Source organism: Diorhabda carinulata, chromosome 1 (assembly GCF_026250575.1).
Source record: "Diorhabda carinulata isolate Delta chromosome 1, icDioCari1.1, whole genome shotgun sequence".
NCBI lineage: Eukaryota > Metazoa > Arthropoda > Insecta > Coleoptera > Chrysomelidae > Diorhabda > Diorhabda carinulata.
In genome coordinates, this window is record NC_079460.1 from 2166231 (window position 1) to 2178776 (window position 12546).

At 38.0% G+C, this 12546-nt stretch overlaps 2 protein-coding genes across 2 annotated transcripts; one reads left to right on the top strand and one right to left on the bottom strand.

Annotated features, from left to right (window-relative positions):
• The first annotated feature begins 552 nt into the window (after positions 1 to 552).
• LOC130894501 (45 kDa calcium-binding protein) lies at positions 553 to 3515 on the top strand. Its single transcript, XM_057801386.1, has 4 exons — positions 553 to 1016; positions 1720 to 1976; positions 2027 to 2233; positions 3043 to 3515. The coding sequence occupies exons 1-4, from the start codon at positions 703 to 705 to the stop codon at positions 3330 to 3332; spliced, it is 1068 nt and encodes a 355-aa protein (XP_057657369.1). The 5' UTR covers positions 553 to 702; the 3' UTR covers positions 3333 to 3515.
• Positions 3516 to 4858: 1343 nt separating this feature from the next.
• LOC130890742 (tigger transposable element-derived protein 4-like) lies at positions 4859 to 10076 on the bottom strand. Its single transcript, XM_057795057.1, has one exon. It carries the CDS (start codon positions 6002 to 6004, stop codon positions 4859 to 4861), a length of 1146 nt encoding a protein of 381 aa, XP_057651040.1. The 5' UTR covers positions 6005 to 10076.
• Between the last annotated feature and the right edge of the window lie 2470 nt (positions 10077 to 12546).

Sequence of the window (12546 nt, forward strand, 5' to 3'; positions counted from 1 at the left end):
AAAGTAAAATCGGCCACAATGTACTCTCGGTTCGAATATAAAGAAAACTTCACATTTAGTTGGGATCTTTCCAAAAAAATTTATTTGTTGAAAATAGTGCTATTTATTTCAGATGGCACTAAACTGCGGGTCATTTTTATGTAAAAGTAACTAGATGGCGTGCAAAATTGCCTCAAATGATTTTAACATTGTCACTGTTCTAGTATCCTATTCTTTATACAATGGTATTACAAATATGACATGCATCTGACATTATTCGTATCGTTATTATTGTAAATCCCCATTTTCGCTACCATCTCTATATCCAAGTATGATCTTGTTGCATTTTATTTCATTTCTATTATCGTTATGTTGTAAACAATGTATGATCATGACTTTAGTTTCATTAGTTTACACTTCTCTTTTCATGTTTTATATTTTTTTAATCAACTGTATCTATATTATTAATTTACAAAAAGTCAACAAAAAATTTAAGGGAAATGCTGTAAAAGTTTTGAACGTCGTTCAGCATCTGCGTGATTACGCCTTTGTTGCCAAGCATTGCGCAATATCGATCTGTCATAAAAATACACATTTTCGACGATCTTAAAAATGTACGTTGTAGTAAGAAACTATATAATTCCTTTCAAAAAATATGTTCCCAAACGTGATCGTAATGAAGATATGATAAAAAATGTTATTAATTTTTAAAATAATTCTATAATGAATATAATTAAAAAAATAAAATATCTGGATTGTTTGCGGTGGTCGTATACCGTACCAGTGTTGTGTTATTTGGCGTTTTTCTTTATGATTTGGATGCTAGCAGTACCTTTAAAGCAAAACATAAAAATCGTGAAGGATTTGAAACTCGATCCTGAAGATTCATTCGAAATTAGAATAAAAAATAGTAATTTTAATACGGACAAAAAGGGAGGGCAAGAATTTGTGGAAAAAAACGAATATCTTGTAAACTCGAACGATGAAGAATACACAAATAAAGATAGCACTAAAGTACTAATGGAAGTTTTTCAAAAGTGAGTAAATATGAAAATTATATGTTAAGTTAAATATATATTTGAATGAGTTAAGGTTTTCAATATACGAGGTTTGATCAAAAGTATGTGAATTATATAAAAAGTAACATGAATATTGAAATGAAGTACTGCCTTTGGTTTTCTCAATTTTTTTCTTTAGAAAAAGTAGGCAGATCGGCGATAACTAGTCAAAAAGTATAACCTACTTAAACCTAACAAACATTGGAATGTAAAAAAACAGATATAGTAAACGCTAAATTTTTTTATCAGGGTGATAGTAATTTTAGCAAAGAAATCCGGATCTGTGTGAAGACGACAGTGTAATTTGAAGCACGATCTTCTTTCCAATCAGTGGAAAATCATCTGCAAATGACTGGCACAGCTCCGTACGCGATTTAAAGTCCCTCACGAAGCTCTCGCATGTTTGCATTATTAAATTATTGATACCACTTATAAACAGTCTTCAAAGTTATTATATTATTACAATGATCATATTTTAAAATTTCGTACGCTTCTTTGGTACTTTTCCCAACAAACTTACAAGCCAAAACGAGTCCAAACTTGTAATTGCTTCTCTCGACACATTGGCTATGCCATTTGAAATATATGAATTGTAAGTGATTTTGATCACACCTTATATACAGTGAAGTGTAAACATAAAATAGGATCTTTATTAATATACCTTTTTTTAAAAATTTTTCAGGGCTGATAAAGATAGAAATAAAAAGCTCGATTCTAGAGAACTAGCTCAGTGGATAAGACGGAAAATAGTCGAGCACATCTTCATAGCTGTAAGCACAAATTTAGATCTTTTCAAACAGATTGACGTGAGTCCTCAAAATGGGGTAATAACTTGGAAAGAATACCACACTTATTTTTTGAAAAAAAGGGGTTTTAGCGATAAATACGTCGATGATCACGATGAACGTAGACACAAAGGACTACAAAGATCATTGAAAGGTATAAACCTTGTTAGATTATGTCACATTTTGAAGGTACTTTTTTTTTAGAAAAAATTATGAGAGATAAAGCATCTTGGATGGAAGCTGCTAGATCTAATCCGGATTCACTTACTCTGGATGAATTTTTATCATTTACTCATCCAGAATCCAGTGTAACTAACCAGTTAGTGCTAGTAGACGAACTTTTCGATAAATTTGATAGAGATGGCGATGAATTATTAACGGAAAATGAATTTGCTGTTTTGCAAACTGAAGGTAAGAAGAAGAATTTTTATATATATTTATATCAAGAACATTAAAATTGATATTCCCACTTCATTCTGTTAAAGTGGAGTTTGAATACAGTGGAACAGTTAGGTTTATCACGACTGTTGTTTACTTGCGTATTAATTGAACTCCAGTGTATAATTCAACTTTTGGGGAAAATACGTGGTGCATAAACAACTTCTATTTTTTAAACTATTGGGATCTGTAAAACGCGAACTTTTTACTAATTCACTTTAAATTCTTTTTTGAGTTCGTTCACTGATTGAAGTCGAATCTAATTTTTTTCTTCATCAACGTTTTGCACTAGAAAAGCAGAAATTTTATTTCTTTCTAGTTCAAATTATTCCGTTTCCGCTCTTTCGTCATAAGCTTCAACTTCCGTAGAATCAGCGCCTGAATCGTCGTCACTGTCTCATTGATATCTGAATCACTGGATGATTCTGTTTTATTGGTTCCAACGCTTTTCCCAGGTTCTACAATCAAATTTCCTCTATATGGCGCAGCAATGATACGCTTTGCTGTAAATAATTCACGAGTAAGTTATTTTCATGGTAGTATCCTGATCATCTTCGGATGGAATTTTCCAAAGAACGCGTTCATGATCGATAGGATAGATTCCTGTTGTTATCGATTAAAGTAGCAGCGAATAGTGGTGGGAAATGTTTTCTATTTACAGATGTTTGTTGGTAATGAGATCTTTTCCAATTGACCAATTGATCTCTAGGCTGTCTTTAAAACACGGAAAAAGAATGAAATTAAGTTTCGTAAATTTGTTTTTAATACTGTATAAATTTTAGGTAACGGCGATGAAACGTTAATTGTGAGACAAGATGAAAACGAACGTAGAGCGGAATTCCGTAAGACTATAGATCTAAACGGTGATGGTAAAGCAGACAGAAGAGAATTGTTGCATTATGTAGCACCGCAAAGTCCTAGGCACAGCGAACACGAGGCGGAAGCTCTTTTGGCATTAGCTGATAACGATCACGATCAAATGTTGTCTTTAGATGAAATCCTCGCACATCCGGATTTGTTTTTGAAATCCAAAATGGTAGATACTGCCAGAAGTTTTCACGATGAATTTTGATACTAGGAATTGCTGTCTAAAAGTGAATTAGTTTATTGAAATCATTATTCGAAGGGTAAACTGTCATGATTCCTTTAAAAAGCAATTTTTTTATATTACGGCAATTTAATCAACCTCATTGGAATTGTCGTTTTTTTATTTTTGTAAAATAGTTTAATGTTGAATAAAAGTTATGTCAATTAAGTAACTAGTTTGATTTTTGAATACATTAATACCCTGTATAATTAGTACTTACAAAGAAAGAAAGTACTCTCAGTAACCAATTAAAGTAGCCTTATAAATTACAGTTTCTCTAAGTAATAAAAAACAAGTACAAAGTTACTTTAAGTATGTGGATGAAGTATACTAAGCACACTGCTTACTTTCAGTCTCTGAAGACGATAAGTTGATTATTGAAACGCGCGTCAGACAGTGTAATTGCGAGTGTTGGTGTTTAATAATTGAATATCATCAACAATTCCAGAAATTCCAATTTAAAACTCTAAGCTCTAAAACTATTTCCACTACCTAATTGATTTCGAAATGTTTATGCTCGACTGTATATTGTACAAGGGCTGATTCCTCTGCTACATCCCTGACATACTAATAATAAAAGATTAGTAAGGATTTTTTTTTGAAGACAATACATTTTTTCATCGATGCTTTAGCGTTTCTAATGCGTTTGGAATTCACACGGGAGAATCAATAGCGACATCCATGTTCATGTGACTTCAACTCAACAAAAAATAACCTGTTGGAAGGGCGCGGGGAGATACGCAGTCGCCTATTACGCATACCAATCACCTGTTGCGTTCCTCGTATTTTTTTTTCGTGTAATCATTTACAAAAACTCTTCGTACTTATTAACTTCAAAATAACTTTCATTTTGCATAAAATCATACACAAACTATTATATTATAGCGTTTACTCGGTATCCAACCAACGCATGTTGCGCTGGACTGAATCCAGAGAGCTTCACGAATTAAATAAGGCCATACTGTTTAAACCGCCGAGATTATAACTTAATAATAAAACTGCAACAACGTCAATCGAAAGGTAGATGGATTAGTGAACTGGTTGAGTTGTTTATCAAAGTTGATGTGGAATTAGTGTCCGTCATGGTTGTAGTCGGTATAGTGAAGTAAGTGGTTGTTGTTGTCGCTTTAATCGCGTCGTAGTAGCCTCGTGTCTTATCAAATTTGATATACTGTAGAATCCGGATATAACGACCTTCAAGGGACCGGCGATATTATGTCGTACTAACCGGATGACGTATAAAACGGATATTTATATATGTATGTAATTATGTATTATAAGTGCGAAAGTTAGATTTTCCTATTTAGGTAAATAAAACATGTTGTAGGAATCAGTTACATATGTTTATTTTAATTATTGTTATATGTACACAAATAAGTAGTACATACCAAATTACAAACATAGGTACGTAATGTACTGTAATACTGTCACTAAAGTAGGAAATCTGTTATTTGGGTTTGTTTTTGACAGACTTTTGTTCGGTAGTAAGAACTTCGGACAGCATTGTGAATTCATGACATCATTGTTTTCATATGGTCATCATCAAAGTTAGTCTGAACAAATACATTAAGCGTTTCCGCAGCCTTCAGAGCTTCAGATACACTCAAGGTTGGATAAAACTCTGGTTCGTCATCATCACCGTCGCTATCTTTGCTATTCGCGTCGTCGGCGATGATATTATCCACAATGTTTTCATCAGACGGCTCTTCACAAGTGGCGACAGCATCATCGACACGCGCGTATTGTTCAAAGTCCTCGTTTGTTATAGGTAACTGATGCTTATCAATAGCCTTCGCCCAAATGCTCAGCGGTACGTCATCTTCTTCGTTAAAATCATCTGAAGTTATGGTAAATTCTACATTGCTTCGGACAAAACCAGCATGTTTGTAACAGTTAAAAATTGTTCCTTGCTTGAGTTGAGTCCAGGCATCTTGAATCATTAGAATGACGTTAAGAACAGTGATCTTCAGGCACTCAACACTACTGCATCCGCCATCTAGAAACTGGATCATTTTTAAAACAAGGTTTTTACGAAAATGTGCTTTCAAAGCTCGAATGATCCCTTGATCCATGGGTTGCAACACTGATGTCGTGTTTGGAGGCAGAAATACTAGGGTTATGCTTTTCAATTCTGCAATATGGGGATGTGCAGGAAAGTTGTCAACTAACAGTAGGATTTTCTTATTCTTTTTCGTAAGTTCACGATCCCATGCGCGTGCCCATTTGGTAAAAATGTCACCAGTCATCCAGGCTTTTCGATTGCTCTCATAATCCACTGGCAAATGCCGTACATTTTTAAAACATCTGGGACGTTGAGATTTCCCGATAACGAGAAGTTTTTTTTTAGCTGTACCACTCATGTTGGCTGCCACCATCACTGTTATTCTCTCCTTTGATAATTTTCCTCTTGTACATTTTTCACCTTTAAATTTCAACGTCTTGTCTGGGGTTAATTTATAAAACAACCCGGTCACATCTGCATTAAAAATTTCATCATCACTAAATTGAGCACGTATAGTAGGCCAAACTTTTTCTAACCAATCGTGTACATCACTCTGTTGTACTGACAAAGACTCGCCAACAATCTTTCCACTGACGATGTTGTGTCTTACTTTAAAACGGTTTATCCAACTCATGGAACATATGAAATTGTACATGTCTAGCAAAAAAATTTAAGAGGTATTCCCCGGTCGCGCTGAAGCTTAACCACTGTAACAATGCCTTATCCAACTGCTCATGAGTAGAAGTTCTTACACGTTTGCATTTCAAAACATTGGCATTAAATAACGGCTCATCTTGTATTTATTCTTCTTTATTGTTGATATTGTAGAATGAGATACGCCAAATTCCTTTGCGAGGGTCGCGTTTTATTCGCCAGCTTCTAATCTGTGTAATATTGCACTCTTTTCTTCAATTGTAAAACACTTTCTCTTTACAGAACTCATTTTATGGCGCTTTATGAACTTGTCATAACAGGTGACAAACACTAACTGTGATTTACGCGCGCCAATAAGGAGAATTGAACGGTGAAACGCGCGGGGAAAGTGAGGGGGCCGAGGTATTGGTCATTCGTTACCTAAATTGAAACAAAACACGGCGCGTCGTTTTAAACGGACGAGTATCGTAAAAAATGGTCGCTATAAACGGTTTGTCGCTCAAACCGGAGTCGCACTAAACGGTTACATTTTCTCAGTATCTAACTATTAAACCGAACTTGAGTAAAATAATATCGACGCTAAAAACGGTTAATCGTTATAAGCAACGTCGTTATAAATGAATTCTACTGTATATTGAAATTTAGTCAAAAAAGTCAGTCAGTGTAATTTTCAATAGTTGCGATTAAATAGTTTCCGTTTCTTCTCTTAAGTTCGTATGTTTGCTTGTGGCTGGACCCAAACATCTGGCATCCCTGGTGGGGAAGGACGATTGTCGACGTCATTTTATTACAGCAGTTTGGAACTATGGAACGTCTGTGCGCGGAACGAACGCAACTTAGAAGATTCTTCACGATTGCCGCGAATGGTTGTGAAGAAACCTTTGGAAAACCTGAGGCAACCGTCGAGGAGGTAACTGTTGCTTTAATTAAGGTTACCGACAAGGCTGATAGGCTTTTTCTTCTCGATGATAAAGTAAAAGAAATTATGTTCGAGTCATTGGATCAGGTCAAAGAAGAAGATTTAGATAAGGAGTTTGAAACTGTGGAGAAGTACAGGGACACCTGGCTAACTTTGAGTGCTAGAAAGAATGAGTTACTGGAAAAAGTCAAGGCCAACACAGCGTGTCCTACCGAAGTTTCTGCTGCTGCTTCTAGTGATAACCTCACCCTCTAATTACCTAAGTTGGATCTCCCAAAATTCAACATCACGCCTAAAACATGGATCAGTTTTTGGGCATATTTCAAGAAAATCCATGAAAGAGAGGACCTGCCTTCTGACGATAAGTTCTTGATTTTGTTGCGTATTGCCAAGGATGGTACCCAAGCAAAGGAACTGTTGAGTAGCTATCCTGCATCGGCGGCCAATTATCCGAAGGCTTTTGGCCAACTGAAAAACCGTTTTGGCCGTGACGAATTGCTGATTGAGTTGTATGTTAGGGAGCTACTCTCATTGGTCTTGGTACAGGCATCGGGCAAAGTTTCTTTGACTCTCGCACAGCTTTATGACAAGCTAAAAAACCAGCTAATGGCCTTGGAAAGTTTGGGAGTTACATCAGAAAAATACGCGTGCATGCTCGCGCCGTTAGTTGAATCCGCACTTCCTGAGTCAATTTTGCGGGAATAGAAGCGTAAGTCGTGCGGCACTGATGGATCCCTCTTTGAGGCTGCAGATCAAATGGTCAAGTTGCGAGATTTTCTGAAGAGAGAGGTTGAAAGCGAGGAGTGGTTTCTGCTAGCTAGGAGCACGTTTTCTGTCCCTAAGAAAAAGGGCGCTGCACCAAAGAGCAGTGCTGGGAATGTCAAGTTCTCGACTGGAAAGTAGACCACAGCTGCTGACCTAGTAGGTATTGAGTCCACTGAAGGCCCTGAAGATGTCAGTTGCATTTTTTGCAAGAATTCTCACAATATCGAATTGTGTTCAGAGGCGAGGGACAAGAGCAAAGAGGAGAAAATTAAGCTCCTCTAAGCTAAAAGCCGCTGTTTTAAGTGTCTGAAAAAATTCCACGGGAAACGGCCCTGTAAGGAAAAGCTGTGTTGCTTAGTTTATGCTGAACCTCATGTTACTGTGATGTGCCCAATTCCTCATGACCGGAATTCAACGTCTACTGAAACTAGTAAGGCAGCTAAGAAAGAAAACGATGTAGAGCACAACTATGCTAGTATCCAGAGTGCGCCAGTGTTGATGCAGACTTTGAGGGTTCGTTTGAAAGGAGAAAATCCTGTCACAACCAGGTTGTTGATTGACACAGCTTCTCAAAGAAGTTATATAACTCAAGCGCTGGCTACCAGAATGCGCTATGAGCCGATCCGCACTGAGAACTTGGTTCATACATTGTTTGGTGGGAGCAAGACTGAACCCAAGACGCATCAATGCTATAAGGTCCGTCTACAAAGTTTGATGAGTGCGTTTTCCTGCAACTTTGAAGTTCTTGACTCGAACAGATTTGTCACGCCATTCTCTCAATTCCTAAAGGTCTATGGGTATATGAACTTTGCGAGAAGAAAATCGAGTTGACTGACGACAGAGAGGGCCCAATTGGCATTCTTGTTGGAGCGGACGTCGCGGGAAAGCTACTCACCGGGAGGCGCGAGGTATTAAGCTGTGGTTTGGTTGCTATCGAAACTAGCCTAGGTTGGACCATAATGGGCCGCGTTAAGGACGCTGAGACAAGTTGCATGGTTAACATCAGTTTGCCCAGGAGTTCGACCCTTCTGATATGTGGAGGTTTGATGTGTTGGGCATCGAGGACCCCGCTTTGGTTAGTACCAAAGAAGAGGCAAAAACGCTTGCGCGTCGGCACTTCTTGGAAACAGTTAAGATTTTATCAGATGGACGATATGAGGTATGTCTTCCATTGCTGAAGGAGCATCCCCCGCTGCCTCGAAATTTCGATCTGACCCGTGGTAGACTTGAATCGACCCTAGCGAAGTTACGTAACGGTCATTTGGTGAAAGAATATGAAGCGGTGTTTCAAGAATGGCTGAAATATGAAATTACTGAAGAGGTACAGCTTGATAAGTGGGATTTCGGACATTATTTGCCTCACTGAGCCGTGGTTAAGGAAGCCAGTACCACCCGAATTCGTCCTGTTTTCGATGCCTCGTCCAAAGAGAAAGGCAAGCCTAGCCTGAATATGTGTCTAGAAAAAGGGGACAGTTACGTAGAGTTAATCCCATCGATTCTTCTACGATTCAGACTGAACGCAATAGGCGTTATTTCTGACATAAGAAAAGCATTCTTACAGATTTCTGTTTCGGAAAAGGATCGTGATAGCTTGAGGTTCCTATGGAAGGACGAGGTCGGACAGATGAAAATCTACCGTCACAGGAGGGTGGTATTTGGGGTGACCAGGAGCCCTTATTTGATAGGGGCCGTTATTGACCATCATCTCTCAAGGTGTAAGGAAAAAGTGGCTTCAAAAGAGGTTCCTTATGATCGATCTGTCATCTCACAGTTGCGCAAATGCTTGTACGTTGATAACTGTGTGACTTCGGTTGATGATGAGAAGGAACTTTTGAACTTCATGTCGCAAGCCAAGGAAATTTTTATGAAAGCATGCTTTGATCTTCGTGGATGGGAAGAGCTGAAAAGGTGGTTCTGAAATTGATACAGGATGAAGCTTTTGAAGGGCTAGGTGATAAACAGCTCAAAAATTTGAAGCCACACAAAGATAAAGTCGGAATTATGCGTTTGAGAACCCGTATTTGGGCGAGAAAAGACCCTGAAGACTTCCGTTGACAGATTGATCCACGACATGCACACGCAGAATGGACACATTGGAGGGCAAGGTCTTCTGAACCTTCTAAGAGAAAGATTCTGGATCGTTAGAGGGAGGCAAGCTGTGAGAAGAATGGTTTTGCGTGTGTGATATGCAGGCGTTATAGGGCCAAGGCATTAGAAGTTGAGTGGCACGGATTTTGCTGGTCCACTCTAACTTAAAAATGGAGACAAGGTTTGGGTGTGCATATTCACCTGTGCTGTTTATCGTGTCACACATTTGGAATTGGTTACTGCCATGTCAACGGAAGCCTTTATCATGGCGTTTCGACGTTTCATTGCGCGTTAGGGCAGACCTTACTATAAGGGGTTCAAAAATGCTCTCGATGGAATTGATTGGTAGAGAGTAGCGTCCGGCGGTTTGGTGGACCAAATTGAATGGCGCTTCAACCCACCCACAGCAACATGGTGGGGCGGGTTCTGGGAACGCTTAATAGGAATTTTGAAAGTTCATCTTCGCCAAATTCTGGGACGGGTTTCACTCACTTTTGAAGAGTTGAACACCGTGATCAGTGAGTGTACTGCTTATATCAATTCTCGCCCCATCACCTATACATCGGATGACCCGAATGATCCGGTGCCTATTACTCCTCAAATGTTCATTGGAGATATTCAAGAAATGGGTGTCCCTGACTTGGACGAAGTTGATGCAAAGAGTCTACACAAAAAAGTTAGACGTCGCCAAGAGATCAGAGACAACCTAAAGCAGCGTTTCCGGTCTGAATACTTGGGCCAGATGTTCATGACTGCCAGCAATTTGAAGAATCCGACAGAGCCCAAGGTGGGAGAAATAGTCCTCATTGGCGCTGACAATCAGAAGCGGATGCATTGGCCGATGACAGTGGTTGAAGAACTGATTCTTGGTGTTGACGGTCGGTGCCGAGTTTTCAAGCTTCGAACGCAGGATGGCCAACTGACGCGTCCTGTCCAGCGAGTTTTTCCCTTGGAAATTCCTCTCGAAGAAGAAATGGATCAAGGCCAGCTTCTAGCTGAGGTCGAACCAGAAAATGATTCTGGAGGTTCAGCTACCGGCTGTTCTCCAGTTGATGGAGAACCTGCCGCCCCTACTAAGAGCTATTCCTATTAATAGCTTCTAAAAGACCTTTCAAGAGATCATTCCTGCTTACAGCAATATATTAGAAATTTAACTAAAGTTAGAAAAACTTGTAAAAGAATTGAGGATTTTCCCAATAACGGCAGTAGATGGCCAAAATTCCAGATCCTAAATAAGGGTTAAAAACTAAGAAATGGATAGGGGGTCTCACATATATGCTGCCAAGTGGATATTCGAATTATGTTTAAACATTTTAGGCACTGGTAAAGTTAGATTGAAAAACAATTGTATATTAAATTTGTTCTATTGACTTTGATTTTTATAAAAACTTTTGACTTTTTTCAAAATAACATTGTTATAATTATCACATTCTTTAACACTTTATTTTTAACAAAATTCTTCTAGTTTGCAAAATACAAAATAATACTTCCCAAAACTCGGTACATACAATTGAAAAAATGGAAATAGAGGATTTTGAAAAATAAAAATATTTCTACCCTACTTTCACCCAAAATTAGTTAGATTTTAGAAAATCCATCCTTATAGAGTGTAGGTTTAACGCGAATTCAATTACCTATACCCATTGTACTTCTACCCTCTTATTCATTATATACAGGGTGTTTCCAAAGAATTCCCATAAATATATGAAGGGTCCAGGGGAAAAACGGCAGTAGTCCATTTTTATGCGAAACTCCGCATGCAGTATTATTTTATGCCATTTTGTGGTTATTATCAGATAATGAAATCGTTAAATGGTAACAACCGCCTTAGGTTTATTTGGTAAAGTATTTACAGTTTTGTACACAATGGATAGTGACTATTCAGTGTCCAGTGAATTTTTGAAAGCAACTTTAATATATCGTTTGGCTATCCACGCAAAGACACGTGCAGTACGTGTGATACCTTGAAAGACGACATATCTTCACTAACTCTAAAATTGAATTCCATCCCGGATGATAAAACGAGGAAGATTGCAAGCAATGAGTTCGCGAAAACAAATCGTGAAAAGGAGCTTCGTCTAAGAAAGTCATTTTATAATCTAAAGCGAAATTACCGCAAACGTGCCGCAAAGTCTCTGACTATGGAAAGTATCACCATGGATTTCCAAAAAAATTTGCCATGTCCAAACATCACTACTAATGATGTTTACTATAAACGTCAACTAAATTTCATTAGTTTCAATATTCATATTTTGTGAAATTCAAGATCTGTATTTCACACCTACGATGAATCTGTTGCTAAGAAAGGATCTGACTAAGTCTGTTCCATGCTGTATCCTGTCCATGGAAGTAAAAGAACTAGCAACTTTTTGTGATTCGTGATCAGGACAAAATAAAAACTTTACGGTTATTCGATTCCTGCATTACTTGGTTACCAAAAAAACCATTTTGATACTGTGAAAGTAATATTTCCGATCAGAGGGCACTCATACCTCGAGTGCGATCGAGATATGAGCCTTGTAAATCCAAAAGCTTACACTGAGGTACCAGATGACTGGAGAGACGAATTAAGAAATTGCCGTGTGAAACCTACACCATTTGAGGTCATTGATTGTGGCAAAAATTTTAATTTTCAAAATTGGAGCACATTTTTTTCGCCGCTTTATCCAACGAAGTGCCCCTTCCAGACTTGGCCTATCAGGATGTTGAAGTTTTCTCATGAGAATTCCCTCTTAGTTTTCCACAAATCCGCTTATATTTGCCTATATAAT